We start from the raw sequence: 20,762 nt of genomic DNA, 5'->3' as shown, positions 1-20,762 counted from the left end.
ATTGTGACACATAAGGTCTGCATTCTTTTTCTTATATTATTTTTACAAAATGACTAATTTCACAGATTCATGAGTCCTCTCACTAGAAAAAATTGTTTGTTATTTATATTATAGTAGCATCCAAAGGCCTCTATCAAATATCAAGTCCCTGTTGTACAAATAGATATGGGATCATAGCAGAAACAAAAAAAAAAAACCCAAACCAACAACATGTAGCTGTGGTGATGCTGACAGATGTGACCTCCAATAAAACATGCTATAATAACTACATAACTACCCCCTCCCAAATAAAGAGCCTTTCTGTTATTACTTAACTTGTCAAGTATCGGAATTAATTTTTCATTCAACTGAAAAGCTGCCCAGCCAGCTCTATTCTATAAATGGAAGCAGAATTGGCACAGATAAGGAGTCCAAACCTGCAACTGCAGGGGGCTCTTGTTCATGGGAGCATCACCAGTGCTAGTGTGATGTTTACTGCTCATGGTTCAGTGCCTCATTGCTTCGTGCATACAGGGACCTGCAGTGGTAACTTGAGCCCTACAGGACATTACAATGTCTCAGCCTTTGTGCCTCACCTCCACTCCTGGGTGAGTCATACTATATTTTCCTCCCCCTGCTCCCGTTTAACAGGAAATCCCAAACCAGATTTCCTCTATTGCTCTAAATAAACACATACCAGTTCTATAGTCCTTGACTTGTGAGCTAGTCACATGATACATCCAGAATCCCACAGATGGTGTAGAATATAGGAGAAAGTCCCACTGAATCCTGGCCTTTTAGTCAAGGGGACCCTGACTGGAAATTATGGTCCTTAAACAAAGAAAGAACACAATCCGTCTGTGTTGTATCTGGAATATTACTGAATACATTTTCCTTCTTTGATTTTGTGAACTTCTAAGTATAGAAGTCCTCCTGCTCAAGCTTAATGAGGTATTGTATAAAAGCGTCTCCTCTGATATAACATGCTGATGCTCAGCTTCTGACATGTACAAAGTAGGGTTGCCAATTTTCTACTCCCACAAAACCGAACACCCTTGTCCCGCCCCTTATCTGAGGCTCTGATCCCCACTCATTCCATCCCCCCTCCCTCTGTCTCTCGCTCTCCCACACCCTCACTTACTCACTCGTTTTCATCAGGCTGGTTCAGGGGGTTGGGATGCAGGAGGGGGTGAGGGCTCCAGCCTGGGGTTGCAGGCTCTGGGGTGGGGCCAGAAATGAGGAGTTCAGGGTGTGGGAGGGGGCTGCAGACTGAGGCAGTGGGTTAAGATACAGGAGGGTTGAGGACTCTGGCTGGGGTGCGGGCTCTGGGGTGGGGCCAGGGATGATGGGTTTGGGGTCAAGGAGGGGGCTCCGAGCTGGGGGTGGAGCAGAGGGTTCAGAGTATTGGAGGGGGCTCCGGGCTGAGGTAGGGGTTGGGGTGTGAGAGGGAGTATGGGCTCTGGGCTGGGAGTGTGGGTTCTGGGGTGGGGCCAGAAATTAGGGGTTCAGGGCATGGGAGGGGGCTTTAGGCTGGGGCAGGGAATTGGGGTGTGTGAGGGCTAGGGGTGCAGACTCTGGGGTTGGCCTGGGGATGAGGAGTTTGGGGTGTAGGAGGGTGCTCTGGGTTGGGACCGAGGGATTTGGAGGGTGGGAGGGAGATCAGGGCTGGGGCAGGGGGTTCAGGTACAGGAGGGGGTCAGGGGTGCAGGATCTGGGCAGCACTTACCTGAAGCAGCTCCTGGAAGCAGTGGCATGTCCCCACTCCGGTTCCTATACAGAGGTGCAGCCAAGCGGCTCTGCATGCTGCCTCGTCCGCAGGTTCCGCCCCTGCAGCTCCCATTGGCCATGGTTCCTGGCCAATGGGAGCAGCGGAGCTGGCGCTTGGGATGGGAGCAGCATGCGGAGCCCCCATGGCTGCCCCTACTCGTAGGAGCCAGAGGAGGAACATGCCACTGCTTCTGGGAGCCAAAAGAGTCATGGCAGGCAGGGAGCCTGCCTTAGCCCCACTGAGGCACCGACCGGACTTTTAACAGGCCGCTCAGTGGTGCTGACCAGAGGCTCCAGGGTCCCTTTTCAACCGGGGGTTCCGGTCTAAAACTGGACACCTGGCAACCCTCGTACGAAGCAGCAAGATGACATCACCACTGTCCTCAAGCTCTCCATTTGTTCTAGGATCCAGTTCAAAATTGCCCTCTATATCCTTGCTGCTCTAACTTATCTTGTGAACATTATCTATTTCTACTCCCCCTCATTCCCTGGGATCTAAAACTGCCCTTTTCTCTATCCCTCCCCTGAGTCTGGTGGTATGAGAGCCTTCACCTCTGCATTTTCTGTCATCTGGAACAGACTTTCACCAATGGAGATTTCATCTAGTCTTAAAGTAGTTAAAACTCCCTCTTCTCTAAAGATGACTCACTCCTGGTCCTCAGCTTCTTAGTGCAAGAAAAGCAGAACTCCCCAAGCTGTTGAAAGTTTCTGATCCCTAAGGGCCCTGGGAGCAGGATGGAACACAATTCAGCTTTCATCAGTTGATGATCATGCTTTGCTCTCTTAGCTTAGCTGCTGCCTTTGCAATATTCCAATCAGTTTTGAACTGACCAGGTGTCAAAACTTCCCCAAAGAAGTAAGCCAATAAAAATGAAAATGTTTGAAAACATTGCCTGAGAAAGTGAATAATAAAAATTAGTGTAAAACTTACCACTGCCTCAAAAGAGAGACCCGACAAACACTGAGGGGAAGTGAGAAGACCGGTGAAATGATCTATTTAGAAAAAATCAGTGCTTTTCTCTGCTCTGTCTTGCCTGTACCTCTTCCTCTACTATTTATGGTTTGCCTCTTCAACTTTATAGTAACTCTGAAGTGTTCTGCAATACAGTTTGTTGGAAAGATGCCATACAAAATAGTCAGATCTACAACAGGCTTTTGGTGGAAAAAAATTACAGTCCATATTGTGTTGCAAAATTCCTTGTATAGTAGATGAGTGGAGTAACACTGATGTGGTGGAGACTCGGTTGCCTTAGAGTAGTCTGTACAGCAGCCAGTTTGTTGACTTTGTAGGGATAAAAACAAAACAAAAAAGCATCTTTTGTTGCCTTTTTGTTTTCTTAGTTTTATGATGGATTTGAGGTTTTATCAGATTATTGCTACCTGTCTATACTATTCTTATAATGTCATCTGTAACATTGCTTTTTTTTTCGTGTTCTGCCAGAGTCCCCAAGGGTGTTCTGGTTCTGTGGAAGCCCTGCTTTGGGATTTTGTATCAGAAACTCAAAATGCTATGGACCGTGGAGCAGAGGAATATTTGCAGTTTAGGTTACAGATTAAATTAATCTCTGCTTCAGAGTTCATGTGAACTCATGCGCCATGAACAGCAAAGTAGAGTTGAGAGTGTTCTCTTTTACATGACACATGGAAGTAGTCCATACAGTGAAATCTAACAGTTCTTTAAGTTGTTAAAATAAGACTTTGTATTTATGCATTTTTGGAATAGACACAGAAAGGATAGGGCTGGATGCAGGAAACGGATTGCCATCTTGGAAATTTAATGACCAACTCTTTCCCTGTGACGTGTGTGGAAAAGTATTTGGCCGACAGCAGACATTGTCCCGACATCTCTCACTGCACACAGGTAAATCAAACATTTTGGCATTCTCATTTACAGTGTCATGCAAGTTTGTTGCAAGAAAAACATGATGCAAGTTTCACTGCAAGGTGTAGTGGAAAGAGACATCCTCTGTTCCCTTCACTTGGGATGAAGACAAGTAGAACTGGGCTAAAGATTCAAGAAGCTAACCTAACTCATTATGGCCCAACCATCATCCATTTTAGAAAACAAATGGTTAAATGGAGATTTGTCCAGTTGCCAGGTTCTGACAATATCAAACTACCTTTTGGTTACCACCAATTAAGCAAGCCTGTAAACAGGGTTCTAAAGAGAGGAGGAAAGTTGTATTTTGTTTTGTTTTTTTGTTTATATGACAGGCTCTTTAAACATTAGTGACCAGCAGAGGAAAAAGCTCTAGTGTTTCAGATATTAGTTAGCCTCTGGGATGTTCACCTTCATGAACTGTTAGCTCAAGTTAAGATAGTAGAGGATGACTCTTTTCTACAACACCCTTTTCCATAAAGTCAATGGAGCTAGATCTATTAAAGTCATCTGAGGATCTGACTCCATGCCCAGTAGTTTTATACAGAGGATTTGCCTAACCAGATGTTGCAGCCAGTGTATAGTGCAAGCTTTTTTGGGAGAATGTCTCAAACTCAGGCCAAAGGACAAATGTGTTGAGATGCAATGCACAGATTAATAAGATTAGGAAGCAAAAATGTCAGACATAGTGCTGAAAAATATTGTTAGCATAATGCTGGTATATACAGTATGGCCATGCTAGAAATGGTGTTTTCTACGGTTTTGTGATTTTTGTCTTCTTCGGATTCTGAATTTCTCTTTGTTAGCGCTTGCACATTGTATTATTGTATTCCAAAAGCGAAGCAGCTCTTCTTAAAGAGGAAAGGTTTTAAAGGCAATTTAATGTTTGATTGTTTTTTTTAATCAAGTAAATACAAAATAAGACCTGCTGTGTGCAATGACTTTGTTGCCAGGATTTAGAGATGTTAATCAAAAATTGTGAAGCATCAGAAACTGCCGAGGAGTTTGGTTTGGATTTGTTTTATTATTCTTCAAGGGGTTTTGGCTGACTTGTGCTCAGAACTTGACTACCTCCATGGACTCTTTTCTCCAAGTTTTGGTAAATAAGCATCAAAAACCATAGATAGAAAGATAGATAATATGCACACAACCACCTTCAAGAACTAAAACCCTACAGAAAAAAATAGTGCTAGGTGAAGAAATGAATGGCACATTGTTGACCTGAATCTATAGTAGCTGAGGGGCAGTTCTCAGAGCTGCAGTTACACCAGTTTTCCACAGCCTAAAAAGTTTTGTATTAAACTTCATACAGTCATTATACCAAATTTCAAAAATACCCCTAAATTAGCTGAAAATGAGTCATCTATATAAATTACTATTGTGAAGCCTGATAACTTTCTGAAGTTTTTCAACCTCCTAAATGTGTCAGCCTGGATGATTCTAAAAGCTACTCAGATTTTTTAACCCAAGCAATGTGTAGTTGCATATTTGAAATGAGGTTTTTAAAGTATCTCACTTAAGACTGATACACACACTCGAGATGATTTGTTTGTTTTTCAGAAGAGAGAAAATACAAATGCCATTTGTGCCCCTATGCTGCTAAGTGCCGTGCTAATCTGAACCAGCACCTGACTGTCCATTCTGTGAAGTTAGTGAGTACAGACACTGAGGACATTGTCAGCGCTGTCACTTCTGAAGGCAGTGGGAAGAAGCACCCTTATTATTACAGGTGAGGACCCAGTAGAGGGCCACACATGAGAGACCAGAATCCAACTGTCTTATATGCCTGTCTGCTTGCTAAAGACAAATTATGAGGATGATCCTTTTTGTTCTAAGGTAGAACGTGACTGAAGTATTTGGCTTAGCCACATTTGACTTTAGGTTCAGCAACAAAACCCAGCTGGTTATGTCATGCTTCTGGGCCTTGCTGGACACTTTGAAAGACTGTGCACTTTTTAAATGGCTTTGAAAGGCAAATAGGCCTTTAAATACCTCATGATCTTTTACCACATGTACGACATACATCTAATAAGTTCCCTTTTGTGGATACTAGCGTGTATACACATTTGCAGTAATTTATAGTGCCTTCCACTTGATGCAATTAGTTCAATCATTTCAACTAAAATTTCTGTTATAAATATAAACATTTCCTCTATTTGATTTATCTCTTTGATTGCCTTAGGCAGGTATGTTTTATAATTCAGCTACCTGTGAAATAATGTTTCCATATAATAAAGAAGGCCAAAATTATGAAGGTGAGAATAGGAGCATTAGGAAAACTCATGATGGTAAAAGAATGGTACAGATACAATTGTGTTGCTCAGGCATTTATTATTGACGTAAGCACTATCACATATTCTTCAAGCTTAGATATGAACCCTAGTGTACATATAGATTACAAAAATCACTCTTATTTCAATCTAAGTGGTGGGAACAGATTTAATTACAATCATAGAAATCAGAAATACACAAGCTCTGTTAGATTATCTCATCTATCCCTCTGCAAGTGCAAAACTGTTTTCAGTGTTCTGGCTTTGTTTTAAATGTTAATGCCTCAATTAAAACAACAGTATAAAACAAGTTAAACTATAAGTTCCTTTCTATTATCTGTGAACATCGTTGTTGTTATCTGCTAGTTGTAAAATTTGCATCAGTGCTGATTATTTGCATTGGTGATAATTGCTTTTGTCCAGTCACGTAGAAGGAATCCCTGAACCCATTTTTGCTTGCTTGTACTCAGAAAGTCAGGCAGTTCTGCAGGAGATCCTGATCTGACATGGGACTGTTTCCAGGGCTTGAGAATGTCTCCTGGAGAGTGCAGCAAACTCTCAGTTTCAGAATACCAGCCCTACTAAACATCTTGGCAAGACTGCAGTGCATCTTATTGCCCAAAGGATTCAGCTAGGTGATGTGCAGCATCTGGAATCTGTAGTTTTTAATTAACTTTATGATTATTGAGCATCATCATAGCATGTTTGGGATTGTTGCATTGGGCCTCCCTTTAATCAGGTTGGCATGGCCCTCGGTTCAGAGGCAGTTCAGCTGGCAAAAGAATTTTCCATTGAAAATTCAACAGTAGAGAAGAGAAGAAATTAGTGAAGCAAGAGTTTTCTTATGAAAATGAGCAGAAGCTTTGTACATTTGTTATGGGGATTTTTTTTTATGTTTCTTTCTCTTTCTAATTCCCTTCTGTCTGCAGCTGTCACGTCTGTGGGTTTGAGACCGAGATGAATGTCCAGTTCGTCAGTCATATGTCCCTTCATGTGGATAAAGAGCAATGGATGTTTTCTCTTTGCTGCACAGCCTGTGATTTTGTCACCATGGAAGAGTCCGATATGAAGGCTCATGTCAGCACCAAGCACACAGGTGATGATCCCGCACTTTCTGCTCCTGTGATCTCTGTTCTCCCCCCCATTTTTCAGTGCAATCATTCACACTTCCTATCAACACTCCTTTTCTCCATGGAAATTCATACTAATTATGGTCATGATCCCACAAAGTTGAAGTCAGTTGGCCCCCACCAGGTAAGAAGTCTGCTTGGGGAGATCACTTTGCAGTCAGGGGGCATAAATAAAGGACTTCTATGAAGTTAAAGTTGTCAAAAACACAAGTTATTGTTTTACTTATTTGTTTGTTTGTTTACTGGCTTATTAAAATGTAATTTGACTTCAGTAGCTGTATGGTGATTTCTGGGTGTTAACTACCTGCCCTAGATTGTAAGCGTGTAATACACCCAAATTGTACTGAGTTGTGCCAATATTTGGAGTTTGTTCCCTCCCCCTCACTCTGTATGTCTGGAAACTTTGTTGCCTGAGCTCTGATTCAGTAACTAAACTAATGCAGCTGTTGTTTTACTGTCCCAACATCATATTAAATAGTTGAACAGATCGTGATTTTTAACTTCTGTGTTTCTCTAGTTCTATTCACTTACCAGCAGAAGAAAAGAACTTCTACATTACCTCTGATTCATGACAATTTTCAAATAAACCACATATATTTATACCAACTAATGAACCCTGGCGTGATGCAAGGAGAGGAAAATTAGAATACTCTTAATTTCTCTCTCAGTATCAGCAGTCATAAGGATTTTGTCGTTAGAAACTAGCTGACAATTTTGTAGACAATTATATTGGGGAGAATTGAATTCAGCTGTCTCTTCCATCACTGTATTGGCTCTACAGTTCTACGAGGAATAAAATTGGATTTTTTTCCCCTCAACTTGCAAATAGATGCACTAAATGCAACTACAGAAATATGAAGTCAGTGAAAGTCCACAGAGGGTTCTGTGCTAGTGCAAAGTACTGATATGATTCCCATCTCCATAATATCTGAACACCTCAGAAACATTATTAATTTATCCTCACAAAACCCTTATAATTATCCCCCTTTTAGAGATGAGGCAAATGGAGATTGTCATCCAAGGTCACATGGAAAGTCTGTAGCAGAGCTGGGAACTGAATCCAGATCTGCTGAGTCCCATTCTAGTATCTTAAGGATTGGAGCCTTTGTCAGTGAAATTAAACACTATGACTTGAAAACATGCTGAAAGCACATATATTGTTGATGAAGAAGGTGCCTTCAAACACTCACTTTTCTGACCAGACAATCCGTAAGGTGTACAGTTTTAGCTCTACACAAGTGATGTGTGAAACCTTCATTAATTAGTGGGAGATGAGTTCCTAGTGTGCTGTACAATGCTGAAAAATATACTTTAAAAATATTAAATATTGAAAAGCTGTATTTAAAATATATGTATGTGGTAAGCACAAGTAACTGCTTGTATCAATTATTCTTCTATATAAGCCTGCATTTATTCCTAGGGCTTTACTGCTGGTGTCATAAATGATAGGAGTGCAGCATTCTCAATTTAGACATCAGCAAAGAATTTTTGGAGATTTATATGCTTCTGTACCGTCTGGAATCATCTGTTATCCTATGCAGTAGTCTTTGTGTTAAAAGCTCATATCATTTTAGAGTCAGAATTAGGAAATGCCTCTGTTACACATTTTTGTTCTCTAAGTAGATCAGTGACCTATAGAGCAAGTTTTCACTCTTTCACTTCTTCCTCCTTCCCCCACTTCCTCTATTTGCAATAATACTGTAGCCATTTGGACCCATATTTTAAAAACCTGAGGCCCAAGACCAGTGTGCAAATGGGTATGGGTAAACACATGTAGGTAGGTAATTAGCCATTTTTGGCATATTTGCCCAATTTGTGCATATAATTTCTGTAATATGCAGGTAACAAATTACACCTGTATTTTTGTATGAGAACCAGGGGCTGCCATTTTTAAAAATGAAGCCGATAAAATGAATCCAACTTGGTGTTCTGCAAACCTTTGTGGAACTTAAAAAATGCAAACTCAGAAATAGCCTTATGCATCCATATGCATCTCTAACTGTTCTCCATAAACACTGGTTACAGGTACTTATTTTTAGTTATACATTTTATGGTCAATCACTGCAGCATTTCATCGAAAACTTAATCTGTACTGGGCAAAGCTGGAGAGGAGTTTCTTAGTGAATTTAAATGTGGCAGGATTTCAGGGGAAACTCACACCCTAAGGATGGCCTCTCTCATGTACTCTGTTTTAAAAAATAATTTCAGATCTCATCTGTAAATTATGTTTCAAGAGTGCATATTCAAGACTCAGACTTTGGCATCTCTGCATTCTGCAGGTCTTTGTTCTGTGTGAAAATGAAGCACATTTCTTTATGGAGTCATTGTGCTTTGAACTTTCTGTTTTGGGTTCAGTAAGTGATGCTCATGGCACAGATGTTAAGAAGGCCTTAATTTTACACAGGTGTGCTTTATTCTGAGCATGATTTCTAGTCAAATGAAATCACCATTTCATCCCTAAGAGGAACAATGGTGAAAATTGAACAGTTTGTTTTAGACATATATAAAAGATAATAAAGTGGTTGAAAAGGCAAAGAATAAAACTTTGGACAGGACCAAACCCTGAGTTTTTCTGTCTGGTTCTTTGATTTTTTTTGTTTCAAATATTTCAGTATTGGATATCAAATCCAGTTTTACAAATATTTCTGTGTATTTTGTTGTCTTCTGATGACTCTGTATCTTAAAAAATATTTTCCATTCATCATATTGAATTCAGCTATTTTAGGTGCTGATGAGCAAACTCTTATGCTTATGTTTAACCTAACTTTGTCTTAATGAAACTACTCACCTTTTTAGAGTTAAGCCTGTCCATTACTGTTTACAGGATACAGACTTTAGTTAAGAAATCTTATCACATACATAAGGTTAGGATTTTTAGTTAGGTTCTGCTTTTTATGCAACTGATTAGACTGAGGCAAAGACAGATCCAATAATTTGCCTATTGCCAAATAAGGTTCATTGCAGATTATTACCCAAATCCTCCTTGCTCCCAGTCTATTGCTATAACATCTAGACAACCTAATCTCCATACTTAGCTAGCATGTATTACAGTTCTGAATTGACGCCCTTTGGAATGTTATGTGCTTATTGTACACACATGAAATCCCTGACTGATTTGAACTCTGTATCCAGTTGGGTGAAGTCTGTATGTATGTGTGTGGTGTGTGTGTGTGTGTGTTTGCTTTTTCTTAAAATTAGTTTTTCCTCATTAAAAAATTCTAATGATAACCAAACCTTGAGAGAAGACTACTAACTTCATGCATCCAGCAACATGGAAGTCTTCTATAAATTTCATCTTTATAACACAAACTATTACATAGCTGTCAACAACCCAGATTTATCTCAAATGTAGTTTGTAGTGCTATGCAGTAGATGACAATGGTACTTTTAGTTTTAAGTGCACTAGCACCTAAGCAGAGAGGACCAGATTTTTACAGGTATTTAAGCACCTAAAGATGAATATGAAGTCAATGGAAGTAAGACACCTAAGCACTTCTGGAAATCCCACTAAGTGCTTATCTGAATATGTAGGCACCTAAGTACGTTTAAAATCTGGTCCTAGAACACTAACCCCAGAGCAGAGGCTGCAGAGAAATTTTATAATAATATACAAGGCTTCTGATCTTTCCTCTCTATGACATGATGACAAATTCACCAATGGCTTGACTGGAGTTACACTGGAATGAATGTGTTTTATCTCTTACCAGCAGCAGTAACATCTTCCAAATGTTTATAATTTGATCTCTTCCCTCTGGTGTTCTGTAAAAGTCTGGAGCACCAATGGAGTGAAAAATAGCACTGCCTATGGGACAGAAGTAGTAATCAGAGAGAGAGGTGGAGGAAGAGACTTAAAGTATGAGGAAACTCTCCTCAGGAGAATGAGTGGAGCGGGTTGTGAGATTTTTCTCCTTTCTCCCGTTTCTCCTCCTAAATTAACCAAATGGATAAACTACAATGTAAGTTAGAAAAAGTCTAGCTGGAACAGCCATGAGGTAGAAATACATGTGAGTTCAAAGGTGATATAAAAACAAAACCTAAAGGAACTTAATAAACTAACAAAAAACCAAATTCCCATTAAGTTGTAAATTCTATGCTAATTAGAAAAAATTCTTTTAACCTTTCTTAATTTGGTAGTAGAACAAAATTACACATTCTCTTCTCATTGCCTATATGGACTAAAAGTCAACAGTGATAAATTGGTAGGTGCACTGTTATAACTCTTGTACTTTGAGACTAGCCCTGCAGAAGGTAGGCAATGTAGCCATGATGCTTAAGAACAAATTGATTTATACTAAACAAGCTCACCTGTGAGTTCAGAATAACTTTGCTTCTCCTTTTAACACAAGTCACTTTTTTTTTTAAAACTATGAATACATAGGATAGGATAACTGGAAATCTATCACAGAGATTGAGTTTTTCCCCTTATACTAATGATCAAGTGGACTTTATTCTTGTTTTTCAGGTGAAGAGCGGAAGACACCCAGTGAATCAAACAGCCCTTCTTCATCTTCTCTGTCAGCACTTAGTGATTCTGCCAATAGCAAAGAAGATGCAGATGTTACCCAAAAAAATAACGGTTCAAACAACCTACTAGTAATTTCCGTAGTGCCTGGTAGCCAGACCTTACTGAACACTGAAGAGAAATCAGAGAAAGGTAAAAGCTAGTTAAACAGACAGACTCCTTTCTTCTAGGCAAGGGAACTGGATGGAACTTGGGTAATATGTGTCCGTATTTTTATTTTTCAGGTTTTGAATGTGTTTTCTGTAACTTTGTCTGCAAAACAAAAAACATGTTTGAGCGCCATTTGCAAATCCATCTGATTACACGGATGTTTGAGTGTGACGTGTGCCATAAATTCATGAAGACACCTGAGCAATTATTGGAGCACAAGAAATGCCACACTGTCCCCACCGGAGGACTCAAGTAAGGAAAGCAAGTACACAAACTTTTACTGTGTTAAGCATCTCCAATACTGTGTGGCGATAGGTAATAAAGGAAGTAAATTAGAAGGGATTAGTTAATGTCTGATGATCCAAAGTCAGGGCTACCATTTTTACCTTTAATTGGGTAACAATAGACTCAGCCCTCTAGGTTGAATGTAGTTTATTATATTATTATTATTTATTTATGTATTTATTTATTATGTGTGTTACCATAGTGCCTAAAAGCCCTAGTCATGGACCAGGACCACAATGTGCTAGGCATTGTACAAAAACAGTCCCTGCCCCACAGAGCTTACAATCTAAATATAAGACAAGAGGCAACTAGAGAAAGACAAGTCAGACAGAGGAGTACAAGGAAACAGTGTTGGACATCATGGCAGGCTGTGGTCTCACACACCAGCAGCCTAATTGTTGCCGAATGTATTGTAGGTATCATGGCAAAGGATAGTTTAGAACCAACCACTGGATTTGAAAGCAGTGGTCAGTGGATGCCACAGATGTAATGGATGACAAAATTATTTCACTTAGTTTGCAGCCTGCCTGTCAAAGGAAAAGGGAAAAAGAAAAATAATATAAAAACCTAAGGCTGAGCAGTTTTTACACTGAGGCTAGCTCAGATAAAGTCGGCAAGCTTTTGTTTATGTAACAAAGTATAAAGTCATTCTAACTTTCCCAATTATTTACAGCCTTTTCAGGTCCTAATGCAAAGGCAGTCTTCACCGGTAATCATGCATGTTTTTGTTTTCAAAGTGGAAAAGATTTTTGGATCCCAAGACTTTGGATCCCTAATTTTTGTTCCTTTTTAAGGTTTTTTTGGGGAGTGGGAAGAAGTGATGTGCGTATAGTGAATACACAGAGCACCTATTTTTTTCCCTATTAATCCCTGAAGAAATGTCCTTATTACAAATGCAGGTGAATAACAGAAGCAGATATTGTCCAATGTTTTGGTTTGTTTTTTTTTCCCTCTCCAAGTATCTTTTCAGTTCTGGGTAATTTTTGTTGTCCTCTCTAGTTGTGTGAGTATGGAATATATTGATGTGACAGCACTTTTTGTTTCATATTATTAATTTTGTGTTCTCTGTTGTAAAAATACAGAATCTGTAAATGTAACAAGGAAGGAAGTAGTTTAGCTGTACATTTATATACACGTTCCCGCAGTCATTTCTTACATTACAGTATTGTTTTTAAATTATAGGCTAGTCACAGGCTTTAATAATTAATTTATAAATTATAAGGTGACCAGTAACAAATACTTTCAAAATATCCTGATATCCTCTGCTAGTACAGCATTTTCTTTGACCATTTGAGTGGATTAACTTGCTTGAAAAGGTATTGTTAATGAGTCAGAAAAAAATGTTGTCTTTGCCTGAGCTGCAATTGAGAGACCAATCTGTGGTCACAGAAATGTCCTTACAATGTAACAGACTGGAAATGTCTAAATTACTTTTCTGTGATGGAACTACTTGTGCTGTATTTCCTGTTCATTATGTAGATAATACAATTTTTGTGCATAGCTGAGGACAGTGAAAGACTTTCAGAATTGTCCAGGAAAAGTACAGATTTATGTAGGTGTGTCTGAGTTGGGCATGGGTTACTGCATTAAATTGCAACTTGTCTGTTCCTTCTACCAATCTTCCTTTTAAGAAAGCTTCATTAGTTTTAAGAAATAAGCGTTGTCCTTTGAGAATTGTCTGTATAGACCCCTATTTCTAGAGTGCATGTGTGCCTTTGTGTCAAAGTTGGAACCCTCAGACAAGCAGTGACTGTTGGGTATGCATGCATGCTCCCTCCCGGATCTAAACATTCAATATGATGTCATATAAGGACTCACGTCCCATTCCTCTGTGTGTTCCAACCACTTCAGACAATAAGGTTGGAACTGTTTCAGCCGTGAGTAGGGTTCAACACACTAGCATGCCCCGTTTCCCGCCTTGTGTTGCATTTGTTGACCAAATTAATGTTAGTGTATTGTAAATGTTACATTAATACTTTTCTGGTTTAGTTTTTATTAGCAGTAAGGTAAGCCATTTTTAGTTTAGCTAAATCTGTGCATTGCGCATTTTGGTGGATTGGTTCCATCTGCCAATCAAACTCTTGTATCAAGCTCAATAGTTCCATCAGTCGGGGGGTCTGTATTTGATTCCGATGTGATGACTGAATCTGGGAAGAAAACCAGATTTAGACAGTATGCATCTTGCAAGAACAAGACATCTGTCTCGGATGCACATACCAGTTGCCTTTTGTGCCTGTGTGTAATATATGCTGAATCTATTCTCTGTGCCAGGAAAGACTATGCATCTTGACTCAAGTCTTCCTGATGTAAGGAGCTTTGTAGGTTTTTCAGGTTAGCTCTGACAGACAAGGTGAGCGAGGTAATCTCTTCTATTGGACCAACTTCTGACAGTGAGAGAGACAAGCTTTCAAGCTACATACTGCATACATCAGGCTAGCTCTGGCAGTCCAGCTAAGTTATCTCCTTGTCCTTCTTCAGTTACACAATGTAGAGGCAAGTTAAGAGCTGGATCTAATAAAAAGTTATGTTCTGAAGACATCCAAGAAGCCCAAAGAGATCTAAATATCAAATAGGTTTGTACTTTTCTGCTTCCTGTTTAACACTGAGGATTGAGCAAAAGATGAGGAAAACCATTATTCCTCCAGTTTCTATCCAGAAAGAAATCTTAAGATTCTGATCCAAAGAGGAGTCAGCACCAAGAGAGGTAAGTATGAGTGATGTCTTGACATCAAAATCCTTGGTTCTAGTACAGTTAGTTGCTTTGGCATCGTCTTTGCAAGGCTGCTTTTTCAGTTTAGGGTATTTTTATGGACCAAGAATATTGACTGGTTGCTACTATCCGTCTGTCCTTTTGTTCGTCATCATCTTCCTCCCTGTGTTTAAAGGTGACTTGTTTAGATAAAATTAAACTTATGTGTATGCCTCCTAGATTTTTTTTATTGTAGATATAACAAGTCTGTGAGAGAGATGATATCTGCTCAGAGATTGTCGTAAATGTAATAATTTTTCTGCGCATCTGTAAGGCTGCTACCTGGAGCTTTAGTCATATTTTACTTAGCATTACTCTTTTAGCTTGGCAGGTAGATCTAAAACAAGTTTGGGAGAACAGTTCTGCAATCTTTATTTAATTAATATACTTCAGAGCCACTGCAAACAGCTGCCTTCTCCAGCCTCCTCTCAAATACAGTGCACATGCTAAATAGAGTCAAAACTCACGCACTTTCTTTGCTTTGGTTTTATTGATGAAGAAATGAACTATCGCAATGTTTAAACCTACCTTCAGCCACACACCGTTGCTCCTAATGTTCCTCTCTCCTGACTACTGAGCCCACAACCTAGATGATCCTCCCTTTACAATGAGCCACCCCCACCTCCCTAATATCCAGGTGGACTAATGAGTCACTTGCTTCAATGAGTCAGCAGAACCCACTCAACTTTCCCCAGCAGTATGAAGACTGCCGACAAGTAGTATTTCAGGCAAACACTGCCAGCCACTTTTACCCATCTCTTTTGAGTTAGTGCTGCTAATTAATTTCCCAGAAATGACTATCTCTACAGACAGTACTCAAATGAGAAACCTTACTTACCAGAAATTGTAGTTCTTTGCATAGATTGTATAGACCTACCATCCACCCCCACTTCTTTTTAGTCCTTTTATCAAAGATTTTGAGTAAGTGGAAGGAAGTGAAGGGAGTGGAGCTGTGGCATTCAGTTTCACAAGGGAGCATACGCTTGGTGCCAGTAGTTACTGACTTCAGTTTTGTCTTCAATGCCAGGAGTGGGGATCAGTACAATCTACTTGAAAAAAAACTACAGTTACTGGTAAGTTACCTTTTTGTTTGTCTGGTAAACAGAGTAGGTACTGACTGAACTTCCCACTGACAAACCAACTTTCTGTTGTTTCTTTTGGTACACTGTCAGTTTATCCTTGAAAGCTATTTTAAAGGAATTCCCGACATTCTCTTTCTGTGTATGTTTGGTTTCGTGCATGGTGAGTTTATTCTTACTTTACACAAGTGGACACTCATACATTTTTGCACAAACTCCCTTTCCATTAAGAGATGAAGTAAGATTAGACACGCACTTTTGTGGGATGAATCAATGTTTTCCTAGGATTAAGTTAGCCCTGCTGTAGTAAATCATCCTGCTCATACATTTTTATTCTAGAGGCACAGGCTAAGAAGAGCAAAATATACTAAAATGAACTGAAAAATAATTTTGTTTGCCCTGTATTTAGACTCAAATGGATTGAATGAGAAGCTAAACCAAGAATGTCAATGGGTAGAAAAAGGTGAAAAAATTCTATTCAGAACTGACTGTCTTTTCTTTGGTTTTGTTCTTTTGATAGGTGCCCATTCTGCATTTACTCCACAAATCGCCCTGCAGCAATGGAATGCCACCTGAAGACCCACTACAAGATGGAGTACAAGTGTCGGATCTGCCAGACAGTGAAAGCAAATCAGCTGGAGCTAGAAATGCACATCCGGGAACATCGTCTTGGTAACCATTACAAGTGTGACCAGTGTGGCTATCTTTCAAAGACAGCCAACAAGCTGATAGAACATGTGCGTGTCCACACTGGGGAGCGCCCTTTTCACTGTGACCAGTGCAGCTACAGCTGCAAACGCAAAGACAATCTCAACTTGCACAAGAAACTGAAGCATGCTCCACGCCAGACTTTCAGCTGTGATGAGTGCCTGTTCAAGACCACCCACCCTTTTGTCTTCAGCCGCCACGTGAAGAAGCACCAGAATGGGGACTGCCCTGAAGAGGAGAAGAAGGGCCAATATTCAACCTCTAAGCAAGCCAGCCCTCTCATAACAGTCAATAGCTCCAGGAACCTCTTGTCACCCCTCTCGGTCATGTCTGCCTCCCAGGCTCTTCAAACAGTGGCCATGTCAGCTGCACACAGCAGTGGAGCAGAGCCAAACTTGGGAGTGAAGGCCTTGGCCATAAATGGCACCTCTTTGTGCTTTGATAAATACTGGAACTCTGATTTTGCCCATCTCATTCCCTTAACAATGTTTTTCCCCAAGAACCACTTTGATCTCACATTCCATCCACCCAGACCTCAGACTGCACCTCTAGGTGGCACCTCACCTAAACACTCCTTCCTCGCCTACCTTGGACTAACAGAAAGGGCAGAAACTGTCTGAGGACAGTTACATTCTGTACCAAAAATACCCTAACAAACCCAGCAGGTATACATTGCTGCAAAACCTAGACTGAAGAGGTATGAACACTTGTACTATATATCATTAGTAAGATTTAGAAAATGGCTCTGTGTGTATACTTACTGCATTGACCTAAAAGCTGCTTTATTAAATCTTCAGAGAGGTGAACCTACTGCATACTTCTACCTTCAGAGGCATGTTCCCAATACTCTTATCTAAGAAACAATTTTGTCTTGTTAAGCTGAAGAAGAGTGTCCTTAATGGCAATCAGCACTTGTAAGATTACATATTGATGCGTTTTATTTTTGGTTTGTGTGTGAGTGCGAATGTGTGAAAGAGAGCCTATCTGTAGTGTGCCATGACATTGCTTTTGCACATCCTTTGTATTGGCTTATTTAATAATTATTTTTAAAAAATTCCCTTTTTATTTACTTTCTCCCTTCCTTCTGCCTCCCCCCACCCTCCTTTTCATTTTAGAATTTTGTAACTCCAGGATTGTTGAGAAGAGCAATGCTTGGTTCAGTGAGGATTGGTATATTGGCTTAGTGCTGTTTGCAGTTTCCTATAGTGTGTTTGGTGCCTTGTCCTCACATAATCAGTTGTAAAGATTTGAGGATTAAGGTGGAACAGATCTGGAAGAAATTACTTTCAGCACTGTAAGATGAGTGTGTGAAATTGAAGTGTGTGTGTGTGTATATACATACACATGCCTTTAGTGTGTGCATTATATATACACACATTCACAGGGCCAGATCCTTTACTGTTACGCTGGTGTAACTACGATCAGAATCTGGCCCATAGTGTACATCTTTTGTTTTAAAAGGGCATATATATAGATATAAATATATATACTGTATTAATGCAGTGGTTACCTTTAGTTTGCAGGAACAACTTGTATAACTAGAATTCTATGGTGGTTAAATCCAGCAAAGGGGATTAAAAAAAAGATATGGATAAATTCTGGGTATAAATGCTCAGACTAAAAAAGGCAGTTTTGCACAGTGCTTTAGTCTTGCACTAGTTTGTTTCTCACTTGCAAAAAAAAAAAAAAAAGAAAGGAAAAAAAGGAAGAAAACATTTCTTTTATGGGATGAAGTAACATCAGATTGTATGTTTGAAAAGGTACCGGCAACTTCTTTGAAAGAGAAAGATATGAAAAGGTGCTGTGTAATCATACAGTTCTCTTTTTATACTCTCAACTTTTCAGTTGTATCTGCAAATTACGTGGTCCTATCAATATTATCCTCCATGTTATTAGTACTATTTTATTCCTTTTTGTTAATGGCTGATAGAGTGTACACTGCTAGAAGGCTAACTTTATACTTATTTAATGCTCTTACTTTGTGGTCATTAAAATGACAACTTTATATGTAGCACTTTATTGCAGTAAGAAGCAAAAGTGGATTGGTTGTATAACCTTTGTTAATCTTAAAAAGCAAACAGTGATCTTAAAGAAAGAGGAAAAAACTTTGGCTGCATGTTAATAGATCTCTATTTCTTAAGATAACAGTTTCCAGAGCAAAACAGACAGAAAGGTCAGGAGTAAAAGTTTCTTTCGATTGAAATTTGAAGTATAAAGTATTGAACCTTTAAAAATTATTTCTCTCTTAAAATCAGTTAATGTACAAGAATGCTTTCTTATTGTGTTACTGTTTTCCATGGTATTGGCATTTGGTCTAGATCTTTGTTTCATCATTTGTTTAGAGATCTCCCTTGCTTTCTTCAGAGTTTCCCCCAAACAAGCTTTAAAAGAAGTGGCCCTAATCAGATTTAATTTTCTACCCCCACATCTTTCCTATCTGAAAGCATCCTCTCACACACACATTTAAGGGTCTAATCCAAATCTCCTTGAAGTATATGGGGAGATTCCTAACAACTTCAGTGGCTCTGAATCAGGCCTGTTGTTTATGACTGTACCAAAATAAGGCCCCAATCAGGAAAGCTTCCTTGTTCAGGGAAGGCTCTTAGTCATATATTGAACTTTAAACATGTTCTTAAATTCTGTTGTACTTAAGAACTTAAGTTAAGCATATGGTGAAATGCTTTCCCGAGCCAGGACCTAAGACATTAAGTCATTAAGCTCATTTGTAAGTTTCCACACCTTTTAATATGTGTTAAAACATTAGAAGCTGTCTGCAATGAGAAAACACAGAATGAGGAGAACCTCACATTTTAGCAGACTGTAATATACCAATTTAAAAGTAAAGTAATAATGACAAAATATTTCCCACCTAATTGTTTCAGTTCCATCAGATATTTTTGGTCCTGTGAGCATGTGGCTATTCTAGCTAAGCTATTAATATAAGTCATCTGTTCCAAATTTCTGTCTAACTCTATTAATAGGCAAGGCAAACAATTCAGGCCCTGTTTATCATATTATTGCACCTACGCCATCAAAACCCTCTTTGACTTCTTCGGGAGTATTGACAAAAATAGAGAGTGCTGAGTAGTGCTCTCCATTAGTAACCCATTCAGAATAAGAACTGTTAAAAGATGAGTTTCTTTACCCCCTGAATTATGCAGTCTGCATTTCAGTTAATACAACTGTTACAAAAATACATTCACAGTGTTTCTGACTGAGCCTACTACAATAGAGCAGACACTTTAAAAAGAAGAAAAAAGCCCACGTGTGCATCAGTGAGTAAACTACAGATGTATAAGAGCAAAGAAGTAGGAATGTTTAAAGAATATTTTCTGTAAACCAAATTGCAATATAATAAGGCTGGAACTCACCCAGGAATGAGTGTTATGAAGCTGTCAGCATATTAATCCCATGTGTTTAAGTTTTCTGCCAAACCTATATTTGAATGACAATAACGTTTGATATAACTGAGCAACTTTGTTTAGCACTTTGGAAAAAGACATTTAATTCTTTCTGGTGAGGGAGAAAAGATGTATTTGGAGGTGTTTTATTTTTGTTAAGAAAAATATACAGTATTTATTGGAGCCCTCGCATATACATAATTGGTTTGCAGTTCAAAGCTAAGGAAAGGAATGTTCTCCATAGATATCTCTGACCTATTAAAGACTAAAAGTTCTGGTAAACTTCCACCACCCCAAAGCTGATTTCATAGCCGTTTTCACTATGCATTCTTAAATGAAGGTTGACTTGGTTTTCCATCCAGTAATTCAGTTAAAGTTCTCAGCACTTTCTTCCTTTCTCCTGTCCTTTTTTACTTGCATTATGTTCAAATATCACACTGTCAAGGTTTGTGTACATTAATAAAATTTGTATTGTATAAAGCTTTTTGCATTATAAGGCTGTACAGGGTCATTTTGACAGTTACTGGTATATTCCTTTGCATCTTATGTTGCATTGCCAATTTCTAGTGTATCCAGTTTGGAAGTACAATATACGCTAATTAAAAAAGGTTGGCTATACTCTGGTTTCTTTTCATTTTTCCCCTCCCCCTCCATTGGTTTGTTAACTAATCTATCTAACTTTAAGGATTTTTTAAAAATGCGGATAGGGGAGTATTCCCAACAGGAGTAACAGACCTAAAAAGGTAAGACCGGCATTTTATTCAGTTTTAACCATGGGAAAATTCTGTGGCTTTTTTGTAATTCTAGTTGTTGTTACATTTTATATATTTCTTGATCAAAAGT

At 39.1% G+C, this 20,762-nt stretch overlaps 1 protein-coding gene across 6 annotated transcripts in view; it reads left to right on the top strand.

The window, feature by feature from the left end:
- Nucleotides 1-20,762, top strand: part of ZNF827 (zinc finger protein 827) — a 143,904-nt gene that overhangs the window by 115,612 nt on the left and 7,530 nt on the right. Inside the window, exons 9-16 of one of the 6 annotated variants that reach the window (XR_012158583.1) lie at nt 3,470-3,607; nt 5,186-5,354; nt 6,825-6,991; nt 11,488-11,679; nt 11,772-11,949; nt 12,656-12,691; nt 12,777-12,881; nt 16,331-16,405. Coding sequence is in view for 4 of the 6 variants with exons in the window: in XM_073341277.1 (XP_073197378.1) it covers nt 3,470-3,607; nt 5,186-5,354; nt 6,825-6,991; nt 11,488-11,679; nt 11,772-11,949; nt 16,331-17,138 (1,652 nt within the window). In the remaining 2 variants the exon portion in view is untranslated. Of the gene's footprint in view, nt 1-3,469; nt 3,608-5,185; nt 5,355-6,824; nt 6,992-11,487; nt 11,680-11,771; nt 11,959-12,655; nt 12,882-16,330; nt 18,278-20,762 lie in introns of those variants that run through there. The other 5 variants (XR_012158582.1, XM_073341279.1, XM_073341277.1 and 2 more) reach the window with 5 other exon arrangements.

Source organism: Lepidochelys kempii, chromosome 4 (genome assembly GCF_965140265.1).
Source record: "Lepidochelys kempii isolate rLepKem1 chromosome 4, rLepKem1.hap2, whole genome shotgun sequence".
Lineage (NCBI taxonomy): Eukaryota > Metazoa > Chordata > Testudines > Cheloniidae > Lepidochelys > Lepidochelys kempii.
This window is presented reverse-complemented; position numbering and strand designations above follow the sequence as displayed.